The sequence below is a fragment of the Anabrus simplex genome, chromosome 5, assembly GCF_040414725.1.
Source record: "Anabrus simplex isolate iqAnaSimp1 chromosome 5, ASM4041472v1, whole genome shotgun sequence".
NCBI classification, from domain to species: domain Eukaryota; kingdom Metazoa; phylum Arthropoda; class Insecta; order Orthoptera; family Tettigoniidae; genus Anabrus; species Anabrus simplex.
In genome coordinates, this window is record NC_090269.1 from 95,175,085 (window position 1) to 95,197,179 (window position 22,095).

Below are 22,095 nucleotides of genomic sequence, written 5' to 3' on the forward strand. Positions count from 1 at the left end.
CTCCGAAACATGGATAAGCAGAAAGACCGAACGTATGTCACTAATATCCTGGACAGAAAGGAATAGGAATGAACATGTACTTCTACCAAAAGAACGTGTTGAAAGCAGAATACCCGCAAGGGAACCCTGTGACTTTCCTGCTTCGTAATAATGTGTACATTGAAGTAAAAGTACCAGCCATCAAGCACTTTGTTTCGGAGCTCTTTCTATCTCGAGTTATTGAAAGGAAAACTTTGAACTACTCCGTCTTTTGTTAAAATGTAAGACGGACATTACGTGTAAACGTTATCTCAACTCCATAATAACGATTCCTATAAATTACCCCTGAAATGGAAATTTAATGTGATGTGGGCTATCCATGGTAACGCAATCTTCAAGACAGAATTTTCATCATGAAAATGCACTCTCTAAAATTAGCAGAATTCATCCAAATACTAGTCAATGCATTACTATAACTGACAAGCAGCATGTTTTATTCGACTAATGCTTCTCGTGTTCAATATTAAAATGTTCTATACATTTTCAGGTATCAGGAAGCTGCAGTGTAGATAATAAATTGTGATGAAAATGTTTTCATTGTGTGTTCCTGGAGTGATCATAAATTGTGCGTCGAACATTTTGTTCTACAGCTACATTACAGTAAAGTGCGCTCATCACATTAAATTTCCGTTTTACACGTAATACAAATTATCATTTCGTTCAAATAAGGTGCATGTTCCGATTGGAATCGAGCTGAGATAACGTTTAAACGTAATTTCTAACTGTTTACTAAAAGCCACTTGCAGGTTGCCTAACTACTGGTAAAATTCGGAAGTTTTCCTTTCAATAACTCGAGATAGAACGAGCTCCGAGTACTTGAAGGATATTGTTACTTTATCCTCAATGCACACATTATTGCGGAGTTCCCTTGTCAGAGGAAGGTCTAGAACAGACAAGGACGACCACACCAAGAAATCAAAGGCTGAAAGAAGGCAGCCTATACTGTACTCTCATACTGCCCATAGTGCACTAGGTCTTCTGCTTTCATTGGCCAGTCTCATTCTTGGCTTTGACAATATGAGAATGATTGAGGTATGAATGATGCTAGTAATGCCATTCCTTATGCAGCCAATCCCTGTGATGAATGATGTGAGAACATCGCTCATAGGATCGGCCGGGGCGTGCATTTCAGAGGACTTTGAGCAGACTTATAAGGAAAACAACGGTAAACCACCTCGATCCTAATTTCTCTCGTACCGAGCTCGATAGCTGCAGTCGCTTAAGTGCGGCCAGTATCCAGTAATCGGGAGATAGTGGGTTCGAGCCCCGCTGTCGGCAGCCCTGAAGATGGTTTTCCGTGGTTTCCCATTTTCACACCAGGCAAATGCCGGGGCTGTACCTTAATTAAGGCCACGGCCGCTTCCTTCCACTTCCTAGGCCTTTCCTATCCCATCGTCGCCATAAGACCTATCTGTGTCGGTGCGACGTAAAGCAAATAGCAAAAACATTTATCTCGTACACGTCTTCTGTGACACCTAGACCATCTATAAAAGCTGATGGCGGAGCTGTTGAGGATCAAACCAGCTTTCGAGTACGGTACTCATCATACATGTTGCCCACCAACGTTTGGATTGAGGAGATAATGGTGAAACCTTAACTGTAATTGAAATGCTATTTTGTTGTTGCTATTTGCTTTACGTCGCACCGACACAGACAGGTCTTATGGCGATGATGGGACAGGAAAGGCCTAGGAATGGGAACGAAGCGGCCGTGGCCTAAATTAAGGTACAGCCCCAGCATTTGCCTGGTGTGAAAATGGGAAACTACGGAAAACCATCTTCAGGGCTGCCGACAGGGGGATTTGAACTCACTATCTCCCGGATGCAAGGTCACAGCTGCGCGCCCCTAACCACACGGCCAACTCGCCCGGTAACTATAATTAAAAATGGTAAGTGGAGTTGAGACGTTATTCAAATAGACAGTGGAAATGTTGAATGACAGCTCCTTTGTAAAGAAGTTGTGCAATAAATATATTTAAAAGATACTTTCTCATTAGTGTCAATGTAAGTTAGTCTGCATGTAACATTTACCGATTCTGAAGTAACAAAGAAAAATATGGCATGCTCTCTTAACTTGTATCATACGTCTCAAACTGCATACTGATCTCTTCCACATTTGTTTCCAAGTTCCTTACGTACTCTACAGAGTTAGTTAATTTGTTTCATACCAAACTGCATATAAGTATTTTCCTCACTCATTTACTGCACAGATAAAATCCCAGAATGACTGTTAACGTGTAGCCTGTGATTTTCTGAAAACTGGCAAGCTTTGTTTTGTACTTACTAACTTTGAATACTTTCTCATACATCGTCAATACCTTCTCAACTAGGGCTCCGAATGACTTCTGTAGTCAAGAATCGTATCTCCAAACACATTAATTACTAACTGAATCCAACCTTCAATCATTCATATTCACTCCATCTTTCTCCATTATTTCGATGATAGCAATTTTCAACAAGATGAAAATAAATCAGTCCAAAACAAAAGCACTGGATTGCAGTCGTACGAAGTCAGGTGATACAGGAAATATTAGATTACGAAATGAAGTCTTAAAGGAAGTGGATGAATATTGTTATTTGGGTAGTAAAATAACTAACTACGGCAGAAGTAAGGAGGGCATAAAATGCAGGCTAGCACAAGAAAGGAAGGCAAATCTTAAGAAAATAAACTTGCTCATTTCGAACATTGATATAGGAATTAGAAAAATGTTTTTGAAGATTTTCGTTTCGAATGTGGCATTGTATGAAAGTGAAACATGGATGATAACTCGCTCAGAAAGAAAGAGAATAGACGCTTTTGAAATGTGGTGTTACAGAAGAATGCTAAAGGTGAGATGGATAGATCGAATCACGAATGAAAAGATACTGAATCGGACTGGAGAGAGCAGATCGTTGTGGCTAAATTTGACAAGAAGAAGAGATAGACTCATAGGACACATATTAAGACACCAAGGACTTGCGCAGTTGGTTTCTGAGGGACGTGTAGGGTGTAAGAACGGTAGGGGTAGAACAAGGTATGAATATGGCAAGTTGATTAGTGCAGATGTAAGAAGCAGCAGTTATGTAGGAATGAAAAGGTTAGCACAGGATGGGGTTGCATGGAGAGCTGCATCAAACTAGTCTATGGTCTGATGACTCAAACAACAACAGCAACAACCGCAATTTTCCATATGGTGTCAAAAAATATGAAGTCTGTACATCTGAAGACGAAATTGAGTGATTCAGAAAAGCGAATCACTATCGTGAATTATAATTCTCCCAGGTCTAGAAAAACAACATTCCAACGGGTCTGTTTCGGGATCGCGGTTTGTGATTATGACACAGAATGTGTACCGCGTGTAGGTATTATCGAAATAAAGTATCTTGCTAGTAGGGGGTTGAAATTTTTCTACTACAGGGGCAGTAGATGTGCTCGGCTGGAATTCTCCTCACGACGATTGGCCACCTTAACTTCGAGAAGCTGGCGCTACAACTGTTGATGGTGATTTTTGGACTTTTCGGCATTCTGACAAGTCGCTTTTTCTCGAATGCGTTTTCGATAATTTAGAAGCCATTTACAGTCCATATGCCACGATATTTAACAAAAATGTTAGCCATGCGGCATGCCGACTCTAGTACCTCTAGATGGCGGCACTGTTGTATCCGATGACGTTATACCAAAATAACAATAAACACGTCAACGATCAACTGAAGTCAATTGAAGATGATTTCAAAAATTACAGCACAAACGGTTTATACAAGACCTTCGCGAGCCAAACTAAAGGGTTTTCTCCACAGAACCTTTACTTTTGGAAACAAGATGGTGATGTGGACTTAACAAATAAATAAAATTGCCAGGAACTAGTCATATATTTTTCACAGCTTTTAAACTGTTCAGAACCTACAGAGAGATTCCAGAAAATACAGCCAGAAATCATAATAGAACATTCGTCACCACCAACGACACAAGAAGAAATTTATTCACACACCAAGAAACTTTAAAACCAGAAAGCATCAGTGGAGGAACTTATTTAGGTCCAACTTCACCGAAAGAAATCACACAAATAATTAAAAAACTGAAAAACACCCGGATGACTGGAAGACTGCTCTAATCCATCCACTACATAAAAAAAGGTGACAAATCAGATGTAAATGATTATAGAGGGATCTCTCTTGTATTTTATTAGCATGTCTCTTGCAAAGAACACAAAAGCAATTAGAAACCAAATTAGGTGAATATCAAGCAGGATTCAGACCAAATAGGTGATGCCCCGAACAAATTTTTAACCTCAAAACCATACTCAAAATGCGAGCTCTCAGACAAAATCCCCTCGAATGCACATCTATAGATTTCAAACAGCCTTACGATACGATCGACAGGAAATTTTAGAAGAGAGGGGACTAGAACCCAAAACTTGAGAACTTGTAAAACAAACACTGACTGGCACGAAATCTAAAGTGAAATTTATGGGGGAAATCTCAGAACCCTTCGACATTCTAACCTATTCTGTTCAACGTCGTCCTAGACAAGGTTATGGAAGAATAGAAGAAGGAACTCAAGAAATGTGAGTTTTGGAAGCCAATTCGATTGGGATTTCCCAAAGATAACCTCTACAGACCATACCTTGCTTTTGCAGATGATAAGGCGATACTAACAGAGGATGAGAAGACTGCCATTAAACAGCTCGAGATACTTAAAGAAAGTGTAGAAAAGGTCTCACTAAAGATATCGTTCGAGAAAACTAAATTCGCATATTCAAAGACAGATATCAAGAGGCTGAGAACAAAATATTGTACAATTGACAGAGTCCCTTACTTTAAATACCTCGGAGAATTTATCAAACCGACAGGCCTTGAAAAGATCTCACAACAAACTCGTCTCCAAAAAATTAAAAGAGCATACAAAAAGACATACAAAAATTTGGCATTACAACACAGTCATAAAACCAATTGTCCTTTACGCAAGTGATACACTGGCACTCAACGGAAAACAAGAACTTGAAGAAAAAAAAAAGATGAAGATCATTAGGAAAACCTTAGGACCAAGATACACCTAAGACGGTTACAGGTTACAATCAATCAAAACAACAGAAAAGTTCTCAAACATCGAAACTGACATTAGAAAAAGACGAATGAAATTCTTCGGCCATACCACTAAATTACCAGAAAATCGATTGACAAAAAGGATAATAGATTATGCAACCTCGCTTGAGAACTCAACACCCTGGCTTAAGGAACTTCGAAAGGACCTCAAAAACGCAAACCTAAGTTCAACAGACATCATAGAAACAGATATCTTTAGGCACAAAGTAAACAACTGGGAAGCTACATCAGAGCAACCACAAGAAAAACAATACAGACCAAAGTTGCCGGCAGAACGTAAGCAAGCCTTCTCGGAAAGAAGAAAAACCTATTGTAAAAACAAGAACAACCCACAGAAGAATTGACTGAGTTATTTGTTTAACTTCTTGCAATATATCGAGAATTCGCTACTACTACTACTACTACTACTACTACTACTAATAATAATAATAATAATAATAATAATCATCATCATCATAAACGAAGATGAAAATGGCGTATAGCTGCTGGACAGGGTTGGTGCTGGCCTTTCGAGTTTACGCCCATGGGCGATCTGCGTGTCCGTGATGACAGGGCCCTACCCAAGATGAACTATATTGTTGAAGACGGCACAAACACCCAGTCTCCGAGCCAGGGGAAATAATAATAATAATAATAATAATAATAATAATAATAATAATAATAGCTTTAGGTCCCACTAAATACTTTTGCAGTTTTCGGAGACATCAAGGTGCCAGAATTTAGTCCTGCAGGATATATTTTACGTGCCAGTAGATCTACTGACACAAGGCTGACGTATATGAGCACCTGCATATAACATCGGACTAAGCCAGGATCGAACCTGCCAACTTAGGGTCAGAAAATTAGCGCATCGACCGTCTGAACCACTCAGTCCGGCGAGGAAATAACCAATGAAGGTTGAAATCCCCGACGCGGCTGAGAATCGAACCCGTAGCCCTCTACACCGAAGGTCAGTACGCTGACCATTCAGCCAAGGAGTCGGATATATCGCACAGAAGTAAGACTCTTGTAAGACACATTGGCCCTTCCTCTATGCAATGAGATATTGAGCACTGTCCTCACACATGTTGTCTAGAGATGAATTCGATTTTTAAACTTCGTATAGCCCACCGGCCCAATACAGTTCTGAAATCATAGGCGTGTTCTACGTCAAAACAGTCAACCCAGCAAATGAAGTACAAAGCCTAAATCCCTATTTACATACGATTACAGAATCCACAAGAACACAATTTACTAGGCATATAAACAAGTAAATGGGGTCCCTAGGTACTAAAACGAGCACAAACGTCGTCTGTGATAGTCCAGAACATGCAGCATAACAACCCACGTGGAGCGCGAGTCCTGCGCCTTGTCCACAGTCTACCCACACAACGCAGATGAACAGCGGGTTACCAACCTACCAGGCGCTCCAGACTGTCGGTTCTTGCCGAGTTCTGCACACGCCACACTTCCAGGTGAGTCAACATATCAAGTCGGCATGTTACATCCGTCCTCTCGATTATAGACACTAAGCCAGAAGTTCACAATCTTTTTAATATTATTAGCACCTACAATATTTAATACAAGAAGCATGAATAATAATAATAATAATAATAATAATAATAATAATAATAATAATAATAATAATAATAATAAACGGACAGCTTTAAGATAGAAAGATATTTTTAAAATTACTCACCAGGTTAGTAAGATCCTTGAGCTAAAATTTTATTCAGAATTTCAGTGATTTCCAAGGAGAAGTGGCTACACGTTAACAGTCATGTAGGGATTTTATCTATATTAAACAACCGTACCCTCCAAAGAACGAAAACGTCTATCGTTCAAAAGATTTTGAAACGCTAGTCGGACTTTTTAAGACTATCAGACTGGGCTCAGCCAAGACTCGGGTGTGTGTGTGTGTGTGGGGGGGGGGGAGTTGCTGTCCACTGTTACTTGCTGTAGAAATGAAAGACCATTTCTTTTCATTTAACACACTGCATTTTTTTCACCCCAAAGTTCTTTATTAAGCTCGTTCAGTTCGTGGTCTACTACGGAAGCGATATTAAACTTGGTACGATTAGATTACTGATAGCATAACTGAACACTGAACTCGTTAAATGCGAAAATATATTATGGATGAATAGTAACATTATTATTCTGGCTCGTACAACAAAGTTTGGATTAAAGTAAGGACCTCAGGAGGATTCACTGTAGCAAGAACTTTTCACTCGCATGACAAGAGCACCAAATGTCATTTAAAGAGCATCAGTGAGATCGCGAGCATTAGATTGAGAACACCATTCGCAAAGTACCATGACAGGATAGACTTCCGTTCTTCCCAGAAGACTAGGTATACTTTATCTGTGTTTGGTAATGAAGAGAGTGAAATAACCGTATATAAGTTATATTCACACCAACACTCAAGAACTTCACAATAATGTAGAATTGTGAGGCACGTTCTCCAGTTAGTGATTGTGACAGTTTGTCAATACTTCATCAGTAAGCAAGCAAACAAAGCAATGAAGTACTACCCAGCAAGCGCGATCTTTACTCAGAGACCACTGAAGATTAGTTAAAAAAAAGTGAGTATAGCTTTAACCAAAATTACCACGAATTCGAACTCTAAGGATAAGCTTAAGAAAAGTCCTTGCCGGAGTTCGATTGTTCCAGTATCACCCGATATCTCAAGAACGTCCACACAGAACTATGGTGACAGCAGATCTCTTTCAGGAACTGCCAAGCCAACGTGGAAAAGGCGAGCTCGGTACACCCGAAAGGACGTGGGTTCGATTCCCCATTAGGAAAACCAAAAAATTTAGAAACGAGATTTCCAATTCTGGAGAGGTACCGTACATGTGGACCTGAGGTTCACTCAGCCTACACCAAAAATGAGTGCCAGGTTAATTCCTGGAGGCAAAGGTGGCCAGGCATGCATAGAGCTAACCACCCTCTCTGCTCAGTGCCGACGTTACAGGTACTGGAAGCATTTACATATACCCCTCGGGAGTCTTGATAGCCTGTGCTGAGATGAATTTGCTTGTTTGCAAATCTCCTATCATTAAATTTTGCACACAGTTACGTTTTTCCTCTTCGAGAAGCAGTGGTCAAACTAGAGAACGACTGTTTTGATGTCACTGGCTGAATCGTATGCGATGGCAGATACAACACAATTTCGAAGATGAAAGGCAAGTAGCTGAACTTTACCCTAACGGCAGCAGCTGAACATGAAACAACGCGATATCACTCGACTAGAAACTTGCATTCGCTGACAGTAACTCGAAATGTGGTGATACATTTCGCAGGGCAAGTGTTTGGGTTGAACCAGATTTCAATGAAACCTGGGTGAATAGTCAATTAACATATTCTAAACCTAATGGCAATAATCATATTGCAGTAAAATCAACCACAGGATGATAATTAATTGCTAAAATATAGCTGGGCGGCTCGGAGCAGTATGCACTGTAGAAATGTATCGATAGTTCTATTTTAGTTACGTAAATACTTTACACCAAAAATGAGATTTTCACAATATCAACAGGAGTGTAACGCTTTACAAACCTATTTTTATAACGCATGCAGTGCATGAATATATCAAAATCTGTATCACTTATAATGGAAGTTAACATAATATTTAGTAGGACTACGAAATGTTTCTCGTCGATGCATAAACGCACGTGTTATTAATACAGCCTTTTATTAACACAAACGAGGAAATTGCCGGGTTCCTGTTCAAAACCACTCATTTAGTCACGCGAAGGACAGCCTATGTAATAACAGCAAGCGTGCAACGATATACTATCTTAATTGATCACCCTACCAAGTGTCATTGTAACCAATGCCTTCGATACACCCCGTTACACTTAAAACTGCAGTAAATAATGAATATGTCCACAATGGCTATCAGCATTAAGTTCAAGTCACCCTAGCAACTTCCAGTGCAGTTCGTCTGATCCTACCCAAACAGTTCTCTTGTGAGAGTCGCTCAGTCGTGCGCGCCCACTGACGAGAACATACCCCGGAAGAGCGATGTCAAATTAGGTGTACATCAATAATACATACCTTCACAGTGTCTGCAGCGTTTGGCCCGGTCGGCCCCGGTGCTGACGGGCATCCTGACTCCGCATTCAAGCTAACTTCCACCACATAGGAGAGAATAGCACCACCACGATAAGGAAACACATGATAGCGAGGAGCACTGCGACAAGTCCAGTGCGAGGGCTGTGGTACCACGAGGGCACTTTGTCCACTTGCTGCGGCTCGGCCTCCTCTGGCGACATGGCGCACTATTACACACATAGACACAACACTCACTCATTCACTGCACATTACACTATATGGCCCCCTTCTTAAATACATTATTCGTTTTTCGATTAACATGTTCGTGGTCTGTATTCGTGTGGACAGTAGCCTGCTACTCGTCTTCCCGAGCGTCGCACCGTCCCCAAACTTTCATCTCGGCTCGCGTCTTCGCCTTCCCTTGCTGGCCTCACGCTCGGCCCCATCCGCCACCCTTCGAGCACTTCCGTACTTGTGGCACGCGTCGTCTTGGAATGTCTGGACGGCTGCCATGCCGGGCCGGGGGCGGCGAGCAGCGCCGCGACTCGCTGGTCACCTCACACACATACACACATTTACATATGAATAGTGACAGCTCAAGCACAGAGGCGTATTAGGCCAGCAGATAAGTGCAGTACGGTGGTTTGTCAAGTAACGAATTGAACATGGTCTACAACGTTTCGGAAACACATTCCGTCCCCATATTTTACCAAATCGGGAACCGACGTAAAGACTACATTGACTGTACCATCTCGCGTATGATATTATTACATATACAAATTTTCAGAGGGAACCGTCAAAAATATTTTACAACTTATTCCAGGCATTTCTGGGATCGCTGGTGTCGTCCAGACTTATTTTGGTTTCGGGTTTTAGGCCGGATGCTCTTCCTGAAGCCACGTGATTTTTGAGATGAAAATCGCAACCCGGGATCAACCGGGATTCGAACCTCAGCCTTGCGGACGGGAAGCTAGCAGTTAATAATCACGCCCTCAGAGGGAATGCCACATGGCTAATTATATTTTATTTCAAAATATTGACTCGAAAATTTGCAAAATGACGTCAGTCTGTCTTCCGAAACGACACCACCTCTAAACTGCTGAGTAGAATTTTATAAACGTTTGCACAAACATTCCCAGAATGAACTGTGGCATGCCTAATTAGATCTTATTTAAAAACATTGGCCTAAAAATATATTATTTGCGACATGTTTTAAAGGTCATGTAATAGCGCGAAAATGAGACGCTGTCTGATTTTCTCGCTCAATCACGCCAAACCTACTGGACCAATTGAGCTGAAATTTGGTATGGATATTCTCACATACTCAGTTCAAACACAGGACTATCCTGATTTTATAATAATTAACCGTTTCAACATGTCGGTTATTAATATCTAGGTGTTAAGTGAACTCGTGCATGTTTTATACCCTAAAAATAATAGGCAAATAGTTACTCCCCTCACAAAATGAAGACCAACGTGTGTCCTTAAAATTCAGTTTTCTGAAGAAAAAAAAAAAGGTCATTGCATTTTCTTTGTAACATTCCTCCAAGAAATTACGCTTTTACAATATAACACTCACTGACTGTCGTTTTGTTCAGTCTCTACTGTACTGCTGCCATCAGATGCTGCAATCGTACAAAAGTAATCCGTCAACGACAAGTGTAGCAGCTGGTTACAAAGAAAATAAAACATTTACTGTAATGAATACAGCATATCTGCCGGTATCGAATTCTACAAAAAATATTCGCGAAGGACAGTGAAGCTTAGGTCCAATCAAACTCTGAAGCAGCTTTAGTAAACAACATTTGAATCAGAATATTCAATCGCCACTGATCAGCATTTAGGACAGTCCCCCAGGTGGCAGATCTCATTATCGGTTGTTTTCCTAGTCTTCCCTTAAATAATTGCAAAGAATTTGGAAACTTACTGAACATCTCCCTTGGTAAACGTTTTCAATCACTAACTCCTCTTCCTATAAACGATTATTTGTCCCAATTTGTCCTCTTGCATTCCAACTTTATCTTCATATTGTGATCTTTCTTACTTCTAAAACCACCACTCAAACTTATTCATCTACTAATGTCATTCCATGCCGTCTTTCCACTGACAGCTCGCAAACTACCACTTAGTACAGCAGCTCGTCTCCTTTCTCCCAAGTCTTCCCAGCATTTTTGTAAACCTACTCTTTCTTCGTAAATCACCCAATCAATCAACATCGGGAGATGTCACACATCATATAGGCCTACATTTGGGGTCGAGGGTCTCCGGTGAAAGATGGAAGTGGAACTTTTCGTGGAACGCCAAGGAATTATAGTTCAAAAAGTATTACATATACGGGAATGTTTTTCAAAGTATTTCAAAGTAGAAGACGTAGAAGCACACGACGTGATCAAGGTAACTCTTGGAATGCACATGACTTCATCACGAGATGGCCGCCTAGGTAAGGTATAATTTTGGTGGTCGAAAGTCAGTTACCACGGATTAGTGTAGCTTGGCGTGTAGATGCTATTTGATTACCAATACTATCCATCATAAAACAATTTAAATTCAGAAGTAAATTATTAAAAAATGACAATGCAGTGACTACAAATTGACGAATTTTGCCATACGGATCTAAACAAAAGTATACAAATATATGACACAAGCGGGAGAAAGCCTATACTGAAAACGCATGAAAAAGGAAACTGGACTCGATAAGGAATCGGATAAGATCGAAAGGACGTCTACAGAACGTATAAGACGGCCACGGGAGCGTCGTGAACTTGGGCCTGCAGTGCTAGCCTCTTGTAACAACAAACGCAACTGTAGAACACATCACATCATTCAACATTGTCCATTACACATTATACACCTGGTAAAAACTGTTTCAATGAACATTTAAAAATGAATAAATAAAACCGTGTTACAATTTCAACTGGTTTATTGTTCCTAATTACAAAACACGATAGACATTTCCATGTACGTAACTGTACCTAGTACAGCCTACCACGCCTCTAGTTTTCGTTTATGTGAACTTGCATTCCCGCCGTCGGTATCCCTCAAGATTGTTTTCCGTGGTTTCCCATTTTCACACCAGGTAAATTCTGGGGCTGTACCTTAATTATGGCCACTTCCTTCCCAATCCTAGAGCTGTCCCATCCTTGCGTCGCCAAAAACCTTCGGTGTGTTAGTGCGACGTTAAATCATTAGCAATTTATTTTACGGAGTTCTATGTGTGATTTCGTGCAGTAAACAGAAAACTCAACACTATGAAGAGAAACCGCACTTATTGTGGCTTTTCAGCGGTGTTATCGAGCCTTCATATTACCGAATCTATACAAAAACACAAGATTTATGAAAGATGTCCGCTTTCGCAATATTTTAAGTTGTTCGAATTATTTTCAACGCGAAGAATAATCTATATTTTTACTACAGTTTTCTTAATACTACTACTACTACTACTACTACTAATAGTAATAATGTTATTATTTTTACGACCCAGTAACTACCTCTGGCGGTTTTCGGAGACGCCGGGGTGACGGAATTTCGTCCTAGAACAGTTCTTTAACGTGCCAGTAAATCTACCGACACGAGGCTGACGTATTTGAGCACTGGACTGAGCCAAGATCGAACCTGCCAAGTTGGGATCAGAAGGCCAGCGCCTCAACCGTCTGAGCCACTCAGGCATTCTTTCCTTGAAACGAACTGTACTGTTATTGGCGGTAAAATGTTGGACAACGACTCAATGGTAGTGATGAACTCCAGTGAAGAAGAAAACAAAACAAAACGAAACGTGCGTGCGATTGTATTTGTTGTACCTTTACAGCAATACAAGTAAGATTAAAGTAATACATCGTGCTTACTTATTACAAAATATCGAGAAAGCCCGCAGGTCCAGTAAACAAACTTCAATTTTAATCTTAATTAAAAAAGACGAAATACATACGCATGCACCCCTTGACACTCACTGCAGCTAAAAATGTTGAGAAGATTTCTATTACTCTGAGCATAGACCTAGGACCTGAGATGATTTTTGTATCTCCTGGCGAGTTTAATACTATGGACATATTATGGGGTTTCACAATATTCCAGTTCAGTTTACGTCCGAAACACGCGAAGTACGAATGAATTTGAGGTGAACGCTTTAGGTGGTTCATTCACGTAACTACAACACGAAGATGTGGCAGACAACGAGAAACAAATTGCGATGACTTGAGCATCACGGAATAAGAAGTCTAAGACCCCATTCACTTTTTTTTTACAACTGGTTTTACGTCGCGCCGACAAGGTCTTCATGACGATAGGAAAGGACTAGGAGTTGGAAGGAAGCGGCCGTGGCCTTAATTAAGGTACAACCCCAGCATCTGCCTGGTATGAAAATGGGAAATCACGGAAAACCATGTTCAGGGCTGCCGACAGTGGGGTTCGAACCAACTATCTCCCGAATGCAAGCTCACAGGTGCGCGCCCCTAACCGCACGGCCAACTCGTTCGGTACAGCGAAAATTAAACGTAAACCTGAAAACTAGTTTCTATGTAATATAATGGAAACATTCACAATCGATCACGCTGAAGTTTATGCGGAACATACGAAATCAGCCAATCAGAACGAACAGCTATTGAGATGTTCGTAGTTGCACATGGGTGGTTGCAGTTTATCAGACTCACTCCAGCTTGTATGAAGGGGGAGCGATTCGTAACGGCTTAGCCGAGGATCGAAGCCCGGTCGATCCTGAGTTGCAATTTTCACCTGAAAAATGGCATGACATCAGGAAGGGCGTTCGACCTTAAATCCCTGGCCAAAACGAAAATGAGCCTGAGTGACTCGAGCGATAACCTGCTTGTATATAAAAAGGAAAACAGATCATACAAAATTTGGTGTTGAAAACTAACATATGAGCACTAATTTCACTTGAACTGAATTGTGAAGTTAAGTATCGTACACACAAACACACATACACACATATATATAGATATATATCAGAAATTTCCGTACCGCGCGAGTTGGCCGTGCGGTTAGGGACGCCCGGCTGTGAGCTTTTATCCGGGAGATTGTGGGTTCGAATCCCACTGTCCGCAGCCCTGAGGATGGTTTTTCGTGGTTTCCCAGTTTCACACCAGGCAAATGCTGGGGCTGTACCTTAATTAAGGCCACGCCCACTTCCAACTCCTAGGCCTTTTCTATCCCACCGTCGCCATAAGACCTATCGGTGTCGGTGCGGCGTAAAGCCACTAGCAAACAAAAAATAATTCGTCAGTCGGGTGGCAGGAATAAGTAGCCGGGCAGGTAATACGTAAAAAACGAATATGATAACATTTCAATTTATTCCCCTCAGGGCATTAACAACATCAAAGAGATAAAACATTACTTGCAAAACTGTACTATTTCTGTGTTATCACAAACAAGACATAACGGAGTAATCTTGAACTTGTAGTGTTCTCCAGCAACACCGGTGCTTACCACTCGGTTGTTGTAGAATGCCCTACAGGTTTGTGATGTCATACGGAATAAGTGCTCGCAAGTAATTTCTCGCACACTGCTCGCGCGCGACACTTCGCGATAGTCAAGCTAAACTCCGATGTAATTGATGCAATTATCCTGACAATAATGAAGATCTATAATTTAAATAAACGTTATACAGTATTTACATTTTAATTTGGAGCACTTAATGACTCAAATATGTATTAATATTATGTAAATAGCACATATCTAGATTATGTTAGCCGGGCGGTCTGTAAAAACGGCAGCGCATTGCGCCCATTAAAAAGGTCCTACTGAGAACACTGGGTTATATCTCAATCGTTTTATACGTTTACTTTTTATCTTATTATGTAAACGCTTAATTTTCATCGTGAATGGGGTCTAAGCCTACGGAGGGAAATAACAATTAGGATTAGCAGGAAAATTCGAAATGAAATGATGGCCTAAAGGTATTAAAATATTAAACATGGAAAAACTATGGAAAGATATATGCTTATCGATTTGATGGTGTTGAAATTAGTTAAGGGGGGAGACCAATGTTCATTCGATTGTTATATATGCTACAAACGTTCTTGACGAGTGCCGCACATATTCCAGTATTGGCATGCTTTCTAGCAATCAGAAGCAACCTAAATAATGTCATAATTCTAATTATAACAATGTTAAATAAAATGTTCAAAAATTTTCCCCCTTTTTAACGATATATCACGGTTTCCTTCGTAACTATCTTACTGTTTCACGGATAATTATAATTTTTTCAGGGTTTCCTCCCATAGTGTTGTATTACAGTCTGTACCTCATTCAGATCAATAGGATTTATAATGGATTTTATATAACATATTTATTTTTAAAAATATTAATATATTCAAGGTGCTCGGAATTAAAACTGGACAAGAATATCTAAATCACAGTCTATGTTAGTGATTGAGGTTCATTTTGTAGGTGGATGATTGATACACACTTTAAAAAAGGAAAAAGACGAACATTCTTATAAACTTGGATTTTATAAGGAAACAGTAATATATTGTTAAAAAGGCGGAAAAGTTCGAACATTTTATTTTAAAATATTCGCATTATTATTAGAATTTTGAGTAGTTCAAAAGGGCAAGGTCGGATTTTGGGTCAAGCACCACAAAAAAGAATAACCATTCAAATAACGGAGAAGCTGTGCAGAAAGCACGGCCGCGAGGTTTATGGCGCAGAATACGTCTTTCTGACAGAAATGAAGTAGATCGAATTACATGCAACAACAATAGTTTTACCATGACATCACTGTGTACATATTTCAAACGAAACATCTGCCCAATTTCAAATAACATTATCATCTTTCACCTCTTTCACTATATACTGACTATTTACATATGTTTATAGTTGCAAAGTTATGAAGCCGAATTTTATGTACATTATGGTGCGACGCTCGAAATTCTAGGCATATGTGGGGCACAGTACATGAACGAAACGAAAGACTCATTCTATGCCAAAAATGAAAATACTGACAAGTTCATCAACATAAACTATTCAAAAGTAAACTTATTTTCTCGTATTCCTCGTGGTGGTGCAGCTCCTTTCCGGACACATCACCGCATACCAACCCTTCAGCCAATCTTACGTCCCTTGAGGACAGCAGCTAATAGTGCTGACGATTACGCTACGGAGGCAGTCATTAATTAATAATACTGCACAAATATAAACTGACTGAGAAACTGTTCACAATTAATTCATATCTCAGGAGTTTTGGAACTCACATTTCAAACAAATCGGCTTCGTGTCTGTCTTTTCGTTTTATCTCTTACATACTGAAGATGATTAACGATCAAAACCTTTAAGCCATTTATGAGTTTTAAAAAAAGGAATGAGAGATTTCGTACAAAATACTCTGACAAAATACGGAGAGAATGGCACATCACGTCTTTAGTTCGCACACTCTAAATCCGGCTCTGCATAAAGGTAACCACCGCTTTTAACAAAACAAAATAACAAAAACAGTAGATTAAAAACACAAAAATTAAATCACTTGTATGTCAACTATTTGAATTGCTTTTCTATATACCAGGAATATTTCACTGTTTTGTTGCTTTCGCCCCCCTCCCTCCGATATCACAATTCGTCCACTAGAATTAGAGAAGTGAAAATTAATGTTGTCTGATAAATACAAATAGCAGCAGACGTCTACATATACTGACTGTTTCATCACGCTAATATTTAATTTACTTAGCCAGCAATCGTATTGTTTCACGAGTTGCTTATATGCAACATAGAGGTACATCATATCGTGCCAAATAAGACCAGATAGCTTCTTACTGACAAGAACAATAAACAAAACATACTGTAAGTCCACCTAGGAAGGAGTTCAAGGGCTCACTATTACGCAGGTCAGGTTCCACGCACACTCAGCTGTCTCTGAGTTCCAGGTATCGGATGTTCAAGGTTGTGCAATAAGGTGAATAATATACCGACAAGAGTTCTATACAGTGAATACAGTCATCAAAGATCTAAGCCGGTCGCAAAGGGAAAATTGTAGAGGAAGCCAAGTCGGCTTAAACCTGAACGAAACAGATAGTTTACCATTGCCGGGCGAGATGGCCGTGCGGTTAGGGGCACGCAGCTGTGAGCTTACGTCCGGGAGATAGTGAGTTCGAGTCCCATTGTGGGCAGCCCTGAAGATGGTTTTCCGTGGTTTCCCACTTTCACACCTTAATTAAGGCCACGGCCGTTTCCCTCCCACTCCTAGGCATTTCCTATCCCATCGTCGCCATAAGACCTATCTGTGTCGGTGCGACGTAAAACAAATTGTAAAAAAAAAAAAAAAAAAAAAAAGGATTATCATTACAGAAACACTTTACTAACAACATGGATCGGACCGGACCGAATGGATTTCACTGAAACAATGATCAATTAACATATCCTAAACTGGCGGTAGTGTAATGATTAATTGCTGAAAAATAGTTGGGAGCCTCCGAGCAGCTAGCTGATGATCATCCAGAACTTCCGTATGCACTATAGAAATATGCCAATAGTTCTATTTTTAAATAACAAAGAAAACTGTATACCAAAAAATAAGGTTTCGACAACACAAACCGAATTTCGCGCCCTACCAATTTCACTAACACGTACAGTATATGACTATCAAAATATTATCGTTTTAATACGTCTGCATCGTTAGTAAGGAACGCTAAAATATTATCTACTATGAAATCGAGAGCTTAATCAGCACCGTCAGTAAGAGGAAGACAGTTTACTTCGGAAATAATATGAGGGATGAAAAGTAACACCTAAAACCGATTTTGCTAAGCAAAATCAATGGCTGAAGTGGCCGGCTTCGAAGAAGACATTCTTGGCTGACAAACTTACGGGACTGGTCAGGAATATTGTTGCCTTTCATTTTCGGGGCACCGTTCCAAATGTCGTTTTGTTTGTATCGCCATCGTCCTCTTCCATTTCAACTTGTAATTGTTAGTTCATTAGTGAGTGTAGCAGAGCAGAAAGCCACGACTCAGCATTCGGGAGACGAAGAGGCGCTGTCCTGAGAATGGTTTTCCATTCTCCCGAACTAAGGCGAATAACGGGATAGTTCCTAGCAAAAGTCACCGCCGCCAACACCCTCACCTTCTCCTCATATCTCCTTCACTGCTCCAAATCCCCCTGGCCTTAGAGTGGGCGTTACCCTCTAAGAGGCCCGCCGTACCCCTTCAGGGTATGGAATGAAAACTCTTGTGGTTAGTTAGTCAAGTTAACGGTCATCGTCAGAAAGGTCTGAAATATCGGACAGGTTTTCATGGACAATTTCCCGAATTGCATTGGAATCGAGGCCTAAAACAACGGAGAAAAACAAACATTGTATACAATATTATATCAACTAAGACCCACTGAAACCTATAGGTTACATCATTACAAAATGTGCCATTGTTTGTTACGCTTTGCTAATTCCTACACAATTATATACACGAATTACGTATTTGTGATCTAGAATTATTACAATTATTTTTAGAACATTAGAACTATTATTAATATTGGAAAAGTGTACTTACTTTCACCGCAATGCGTCAATAACCAGTGGACTCCATTTTATAAACATTCATTGTGACCAAGTGTGGCAAGAAAAATTTCTGCAAATCAGCGTAGCCAGTGCCGCAATCTCTGAGACTGTATTGGAATCATTAGTAGCGAGCTACATTGCTAGGCGACCGAGAGAAAAAATAATTGGTAACCTGTGGAACCTATAGGTTACATGGGGTCCGAGGAGGTTAAACTTCGGAGAGAGAGAGAGAGAGAGAGAGAGAGAGAGAGAGAGAGAGAGAGAGAGAGAAAGAGAGAGAGAAAATGGGAAAGAAACCATTTCTCTCAACAAATGGGCGAAAGGTCGAAATGATTTACATGTGATACTGTTATCACAAAATATATATAATGTAAGGCGGCACCACAGCGAATAGAATGGCGACATTATAAAAAATAAATATTCGGCTATGCGTAATTCGATCGGAGAGGACTGTGCAAAAGTGTTTGAGGACCTGAAAAAAAATTGAGAGGTATTTCGGCTGCACTGAAGTAGATCGATCCATCCAGATATTTTGCACCTCATAGCACATGTACAAGTAATAGATATATCGCTGTACAACGAACTTCTTGTTGTGAGATAGGAATTATCTTCTTTCATGGTAGTGGCAGCTCGTAATACACTATCTGTATGATTCAACTTCACTTTGAATCAAAAGTGCCTCCAGTAAAACTTCAGAGTACCGTAGTTTATTTAATCCAGGATATAAGATTCAGTGGCTATTTTGGTTGTTAGCCGAATAAGATAAGTGGAATTACGTGAGGAAGTGAAGCGGAAACAGATACAGACGGGATTAAACCAATGTTGGTGATAAACAAGATATGGATCAAGAATCAAGTAAAAAGAGATTATCGTTTACAGTATGGTTTACTGCCCAATGAGTGATACACGGTCTGCCTGTAAGAGTACGATAGAAAGTAAAACTCCCCCTCTCCACCACAACAGGCCCCAAGCTGAGTACGGCAATGTTTTATAATCACTTCTGCCACGCTCCTCTCCCTTAACGCCGCATCTTGCACGATGCGACCTTTCATATAATTGGGATAGAAATGGCCGAAAATTGGAGAATAAGGGCGGATGAATTGTGGTAGAACAGTGCAATTATATCGCCGGTGTAATGTGAGAGATTGTTTACTCAATAGCGTACAGACAGGATACAGTCCGGTCAAGTTCACGTCTTTTGGGATTTAATGTCAAACGAACTCGAGTATGTAGAAAACGTTGTCAACGGATTGAATTTTAAAGAAAAATTTCAAAATAAGCAAGGCAATTTTTAAATGAAGGTAATCCGGAGATTAGAAATAATATTTCAACAATTACATAGGTCATCCTAAATTGGATCGCATTCTGTTTTTAAAAGACAGTCTTTTCTAGAATCCCGAGCAAGGTAGAGGCAAGTTATTTACAAGTTGGATAAACTCAGTTTCAAGGTACGCATATGTGTGCATTGTTAGATTAGCGTGGGCTGGAACACGGTAAATTACTGTTGCCAAAGGAAAGTTAACAAGTATTTGTTACATTTAGCACTCAACGAATGGCGGAAACAAGTTTTATTTACGGAATAATGAAAATAAGATGGTGAAATTGGAAAATGTTTCTTTCTTATGCATGTGTACGCGTATGAATAATTTTGAGGCACAGCACCTTACATTAAAAGGCGATTGTATTCAAGCATGCTAATAATTTTAAAACAGTGAATACGAGTTAAGTGGCTTTAATGGAATCTTGTAAGTTAAAGGTACGTCAGTGTGGATCAATATATAATAATGATGTGATCCATACAATGTGCCTCTCAAGTGGAATGGAAATGGGAGACATGGCAAATCCAGGCACTTGACAACACCAATTAAAAATGGGGTGAAGACATCGCAATCAACATAGGTGCATTTACTTTTCCTCTTAGATTAGGCATTATAATGAACCGTAGCGTTTCCTCTTAATATTGTTTTGAAAGTACAGTAGTGTGTTTTTTACCGCAGCTGACCTATAGTAGTTATGTAGAAATGGTGTGATGAGAGAGAACTTTACTATGTGTTGTAACAGGATCTTCGAAGTGTATATGGGCATATGTGGGTGTGATTTAAATGTTTTTAATGATGACTGTGCGTAATGTAGTTATGGGACGGATTAAACCTTCGAACGTGTTCTTAAAACAGTAATATTGACTAACAATTTGGAAGTTCATCTCAATGCCACGTTTAAGACGCGCGTGAGCATTGCAAATGTCACTGTGAAGGTTGATAGTACAGTATAATATTGTACGCGAACAGTCTAAGAAGGAGTAACGTTCTATGTCACAATATGCATACATCCCGTGTTATGTTAGAAAGCAAGCTAGGTTGCAATTACAGTAAGCTACTGTTTGGACGCGAGTTTAAGGACACAGACCTTATTTGAGTATTTTCAGCGGGACTCCAAGGAACACCGGTGATGCGTGTATTTTATTGTCTGCGGACTCACAGGTGTTGATGGACTTAATTCAGACTGTCATCATTAGAACTGTCCCATATATTATTGTTTTCAAGAAAGATTTGTGTAATTTTTCAAGATCTCGTATTACGTCATTACATAAGTACACACTCCTCCGTACTGGTACAACTGCCTCCAAATTTTCACCACATGGTAAATAATCCATGGCTATAATTATGAAGCTATATAATTCTTTAACCTCATAAAATATACTAATTCAGTCATTAATTACAACTGTTTTTACCAAATTATACATTTTTAACCAACGTAATATTTTACGAATAATACAATTTGCAATCTACATTGAAAACTGTAGAGTTTTAGTGTCAACGAATAGTAATAAATGAGTGTGCAAAATTTCACATGACTAGATATAATATTGTTCAGAAGGTATGTGAACCCAAAAGTGGAAAAAATGGCATTGCGGAAAACTGCAGTTATAGTCTGTATTATTCTCGAACGGGGCTTCATATTTTTCTTAATTTTTTTCGTGAATTTGAACATATATTAGTAATTTCTTGTCCAGAGAGAAGTATTTTTTCAGAATTAGAATTTAAAAATCGAAATATTGCTCCTATTCACGACCATCTGCCGTTAACAGACCGCCTCAGCGAGTTACAACGCTTAGAAACCTTAACTGGACCATAAAACCCAATAAGTACCAAGGCCGAATTTTGGGGCATATTGACTAGGCTCACAACAGCGAGGAACACACCACACAAAATTTCCCCCTGTGCGTGGGGAGGGGGTTAGAATCAATCTACGACATCCCCTGTCGGTCGTAAGAGGCGACTAAAAGGTGATCACAGGGACTCCCAACTTAGGAGTGTGGCCTAGTGGCCACGGGATCCTGGCTGAGTCTAATATTGCTTGTGCCAGGCTCCTCGCTTTCGTCTTTGCTGCCCGACCTCTCTCGCTAACTCTTGTTCTCTTCCGACCTCTGGTACAGGTTATGAG

General features: G+C 39.9%; 1 protein-coding gene across 7 annotated transcripts in view; it reads right to left on the bottom strand.

The window, feature by feature from the left end:
- Window positions 1–22,095, bottom strand: part of Mrtf (Myocardin-related transcription factor) — an 814,655-nt gene that overhangs the window by 233,482 nt on the left and 559,078 nt on the right. For 2 of the 7 annotated variants that reach the window (XM_067147013.2, XM_067147009.2), the window contains exon 1: window positions 9,159–9,459. The exons of the other annotated variants lie outside the window; for them this stretch is intronic. In XM_067147013.2, the coding sequence (XP_067003114.2) occupies window positions 9,159–9,210 (52 nt within the window). In that variant the 5' untranslated portion in view covers window positions 9,211–9,459. Of the gene's footprint in view, window positions 1–9,158; window positions 9,460–22,095 lie in introns of those variants that run through there. 7 annotated transcript variants of the gene reach the window in all.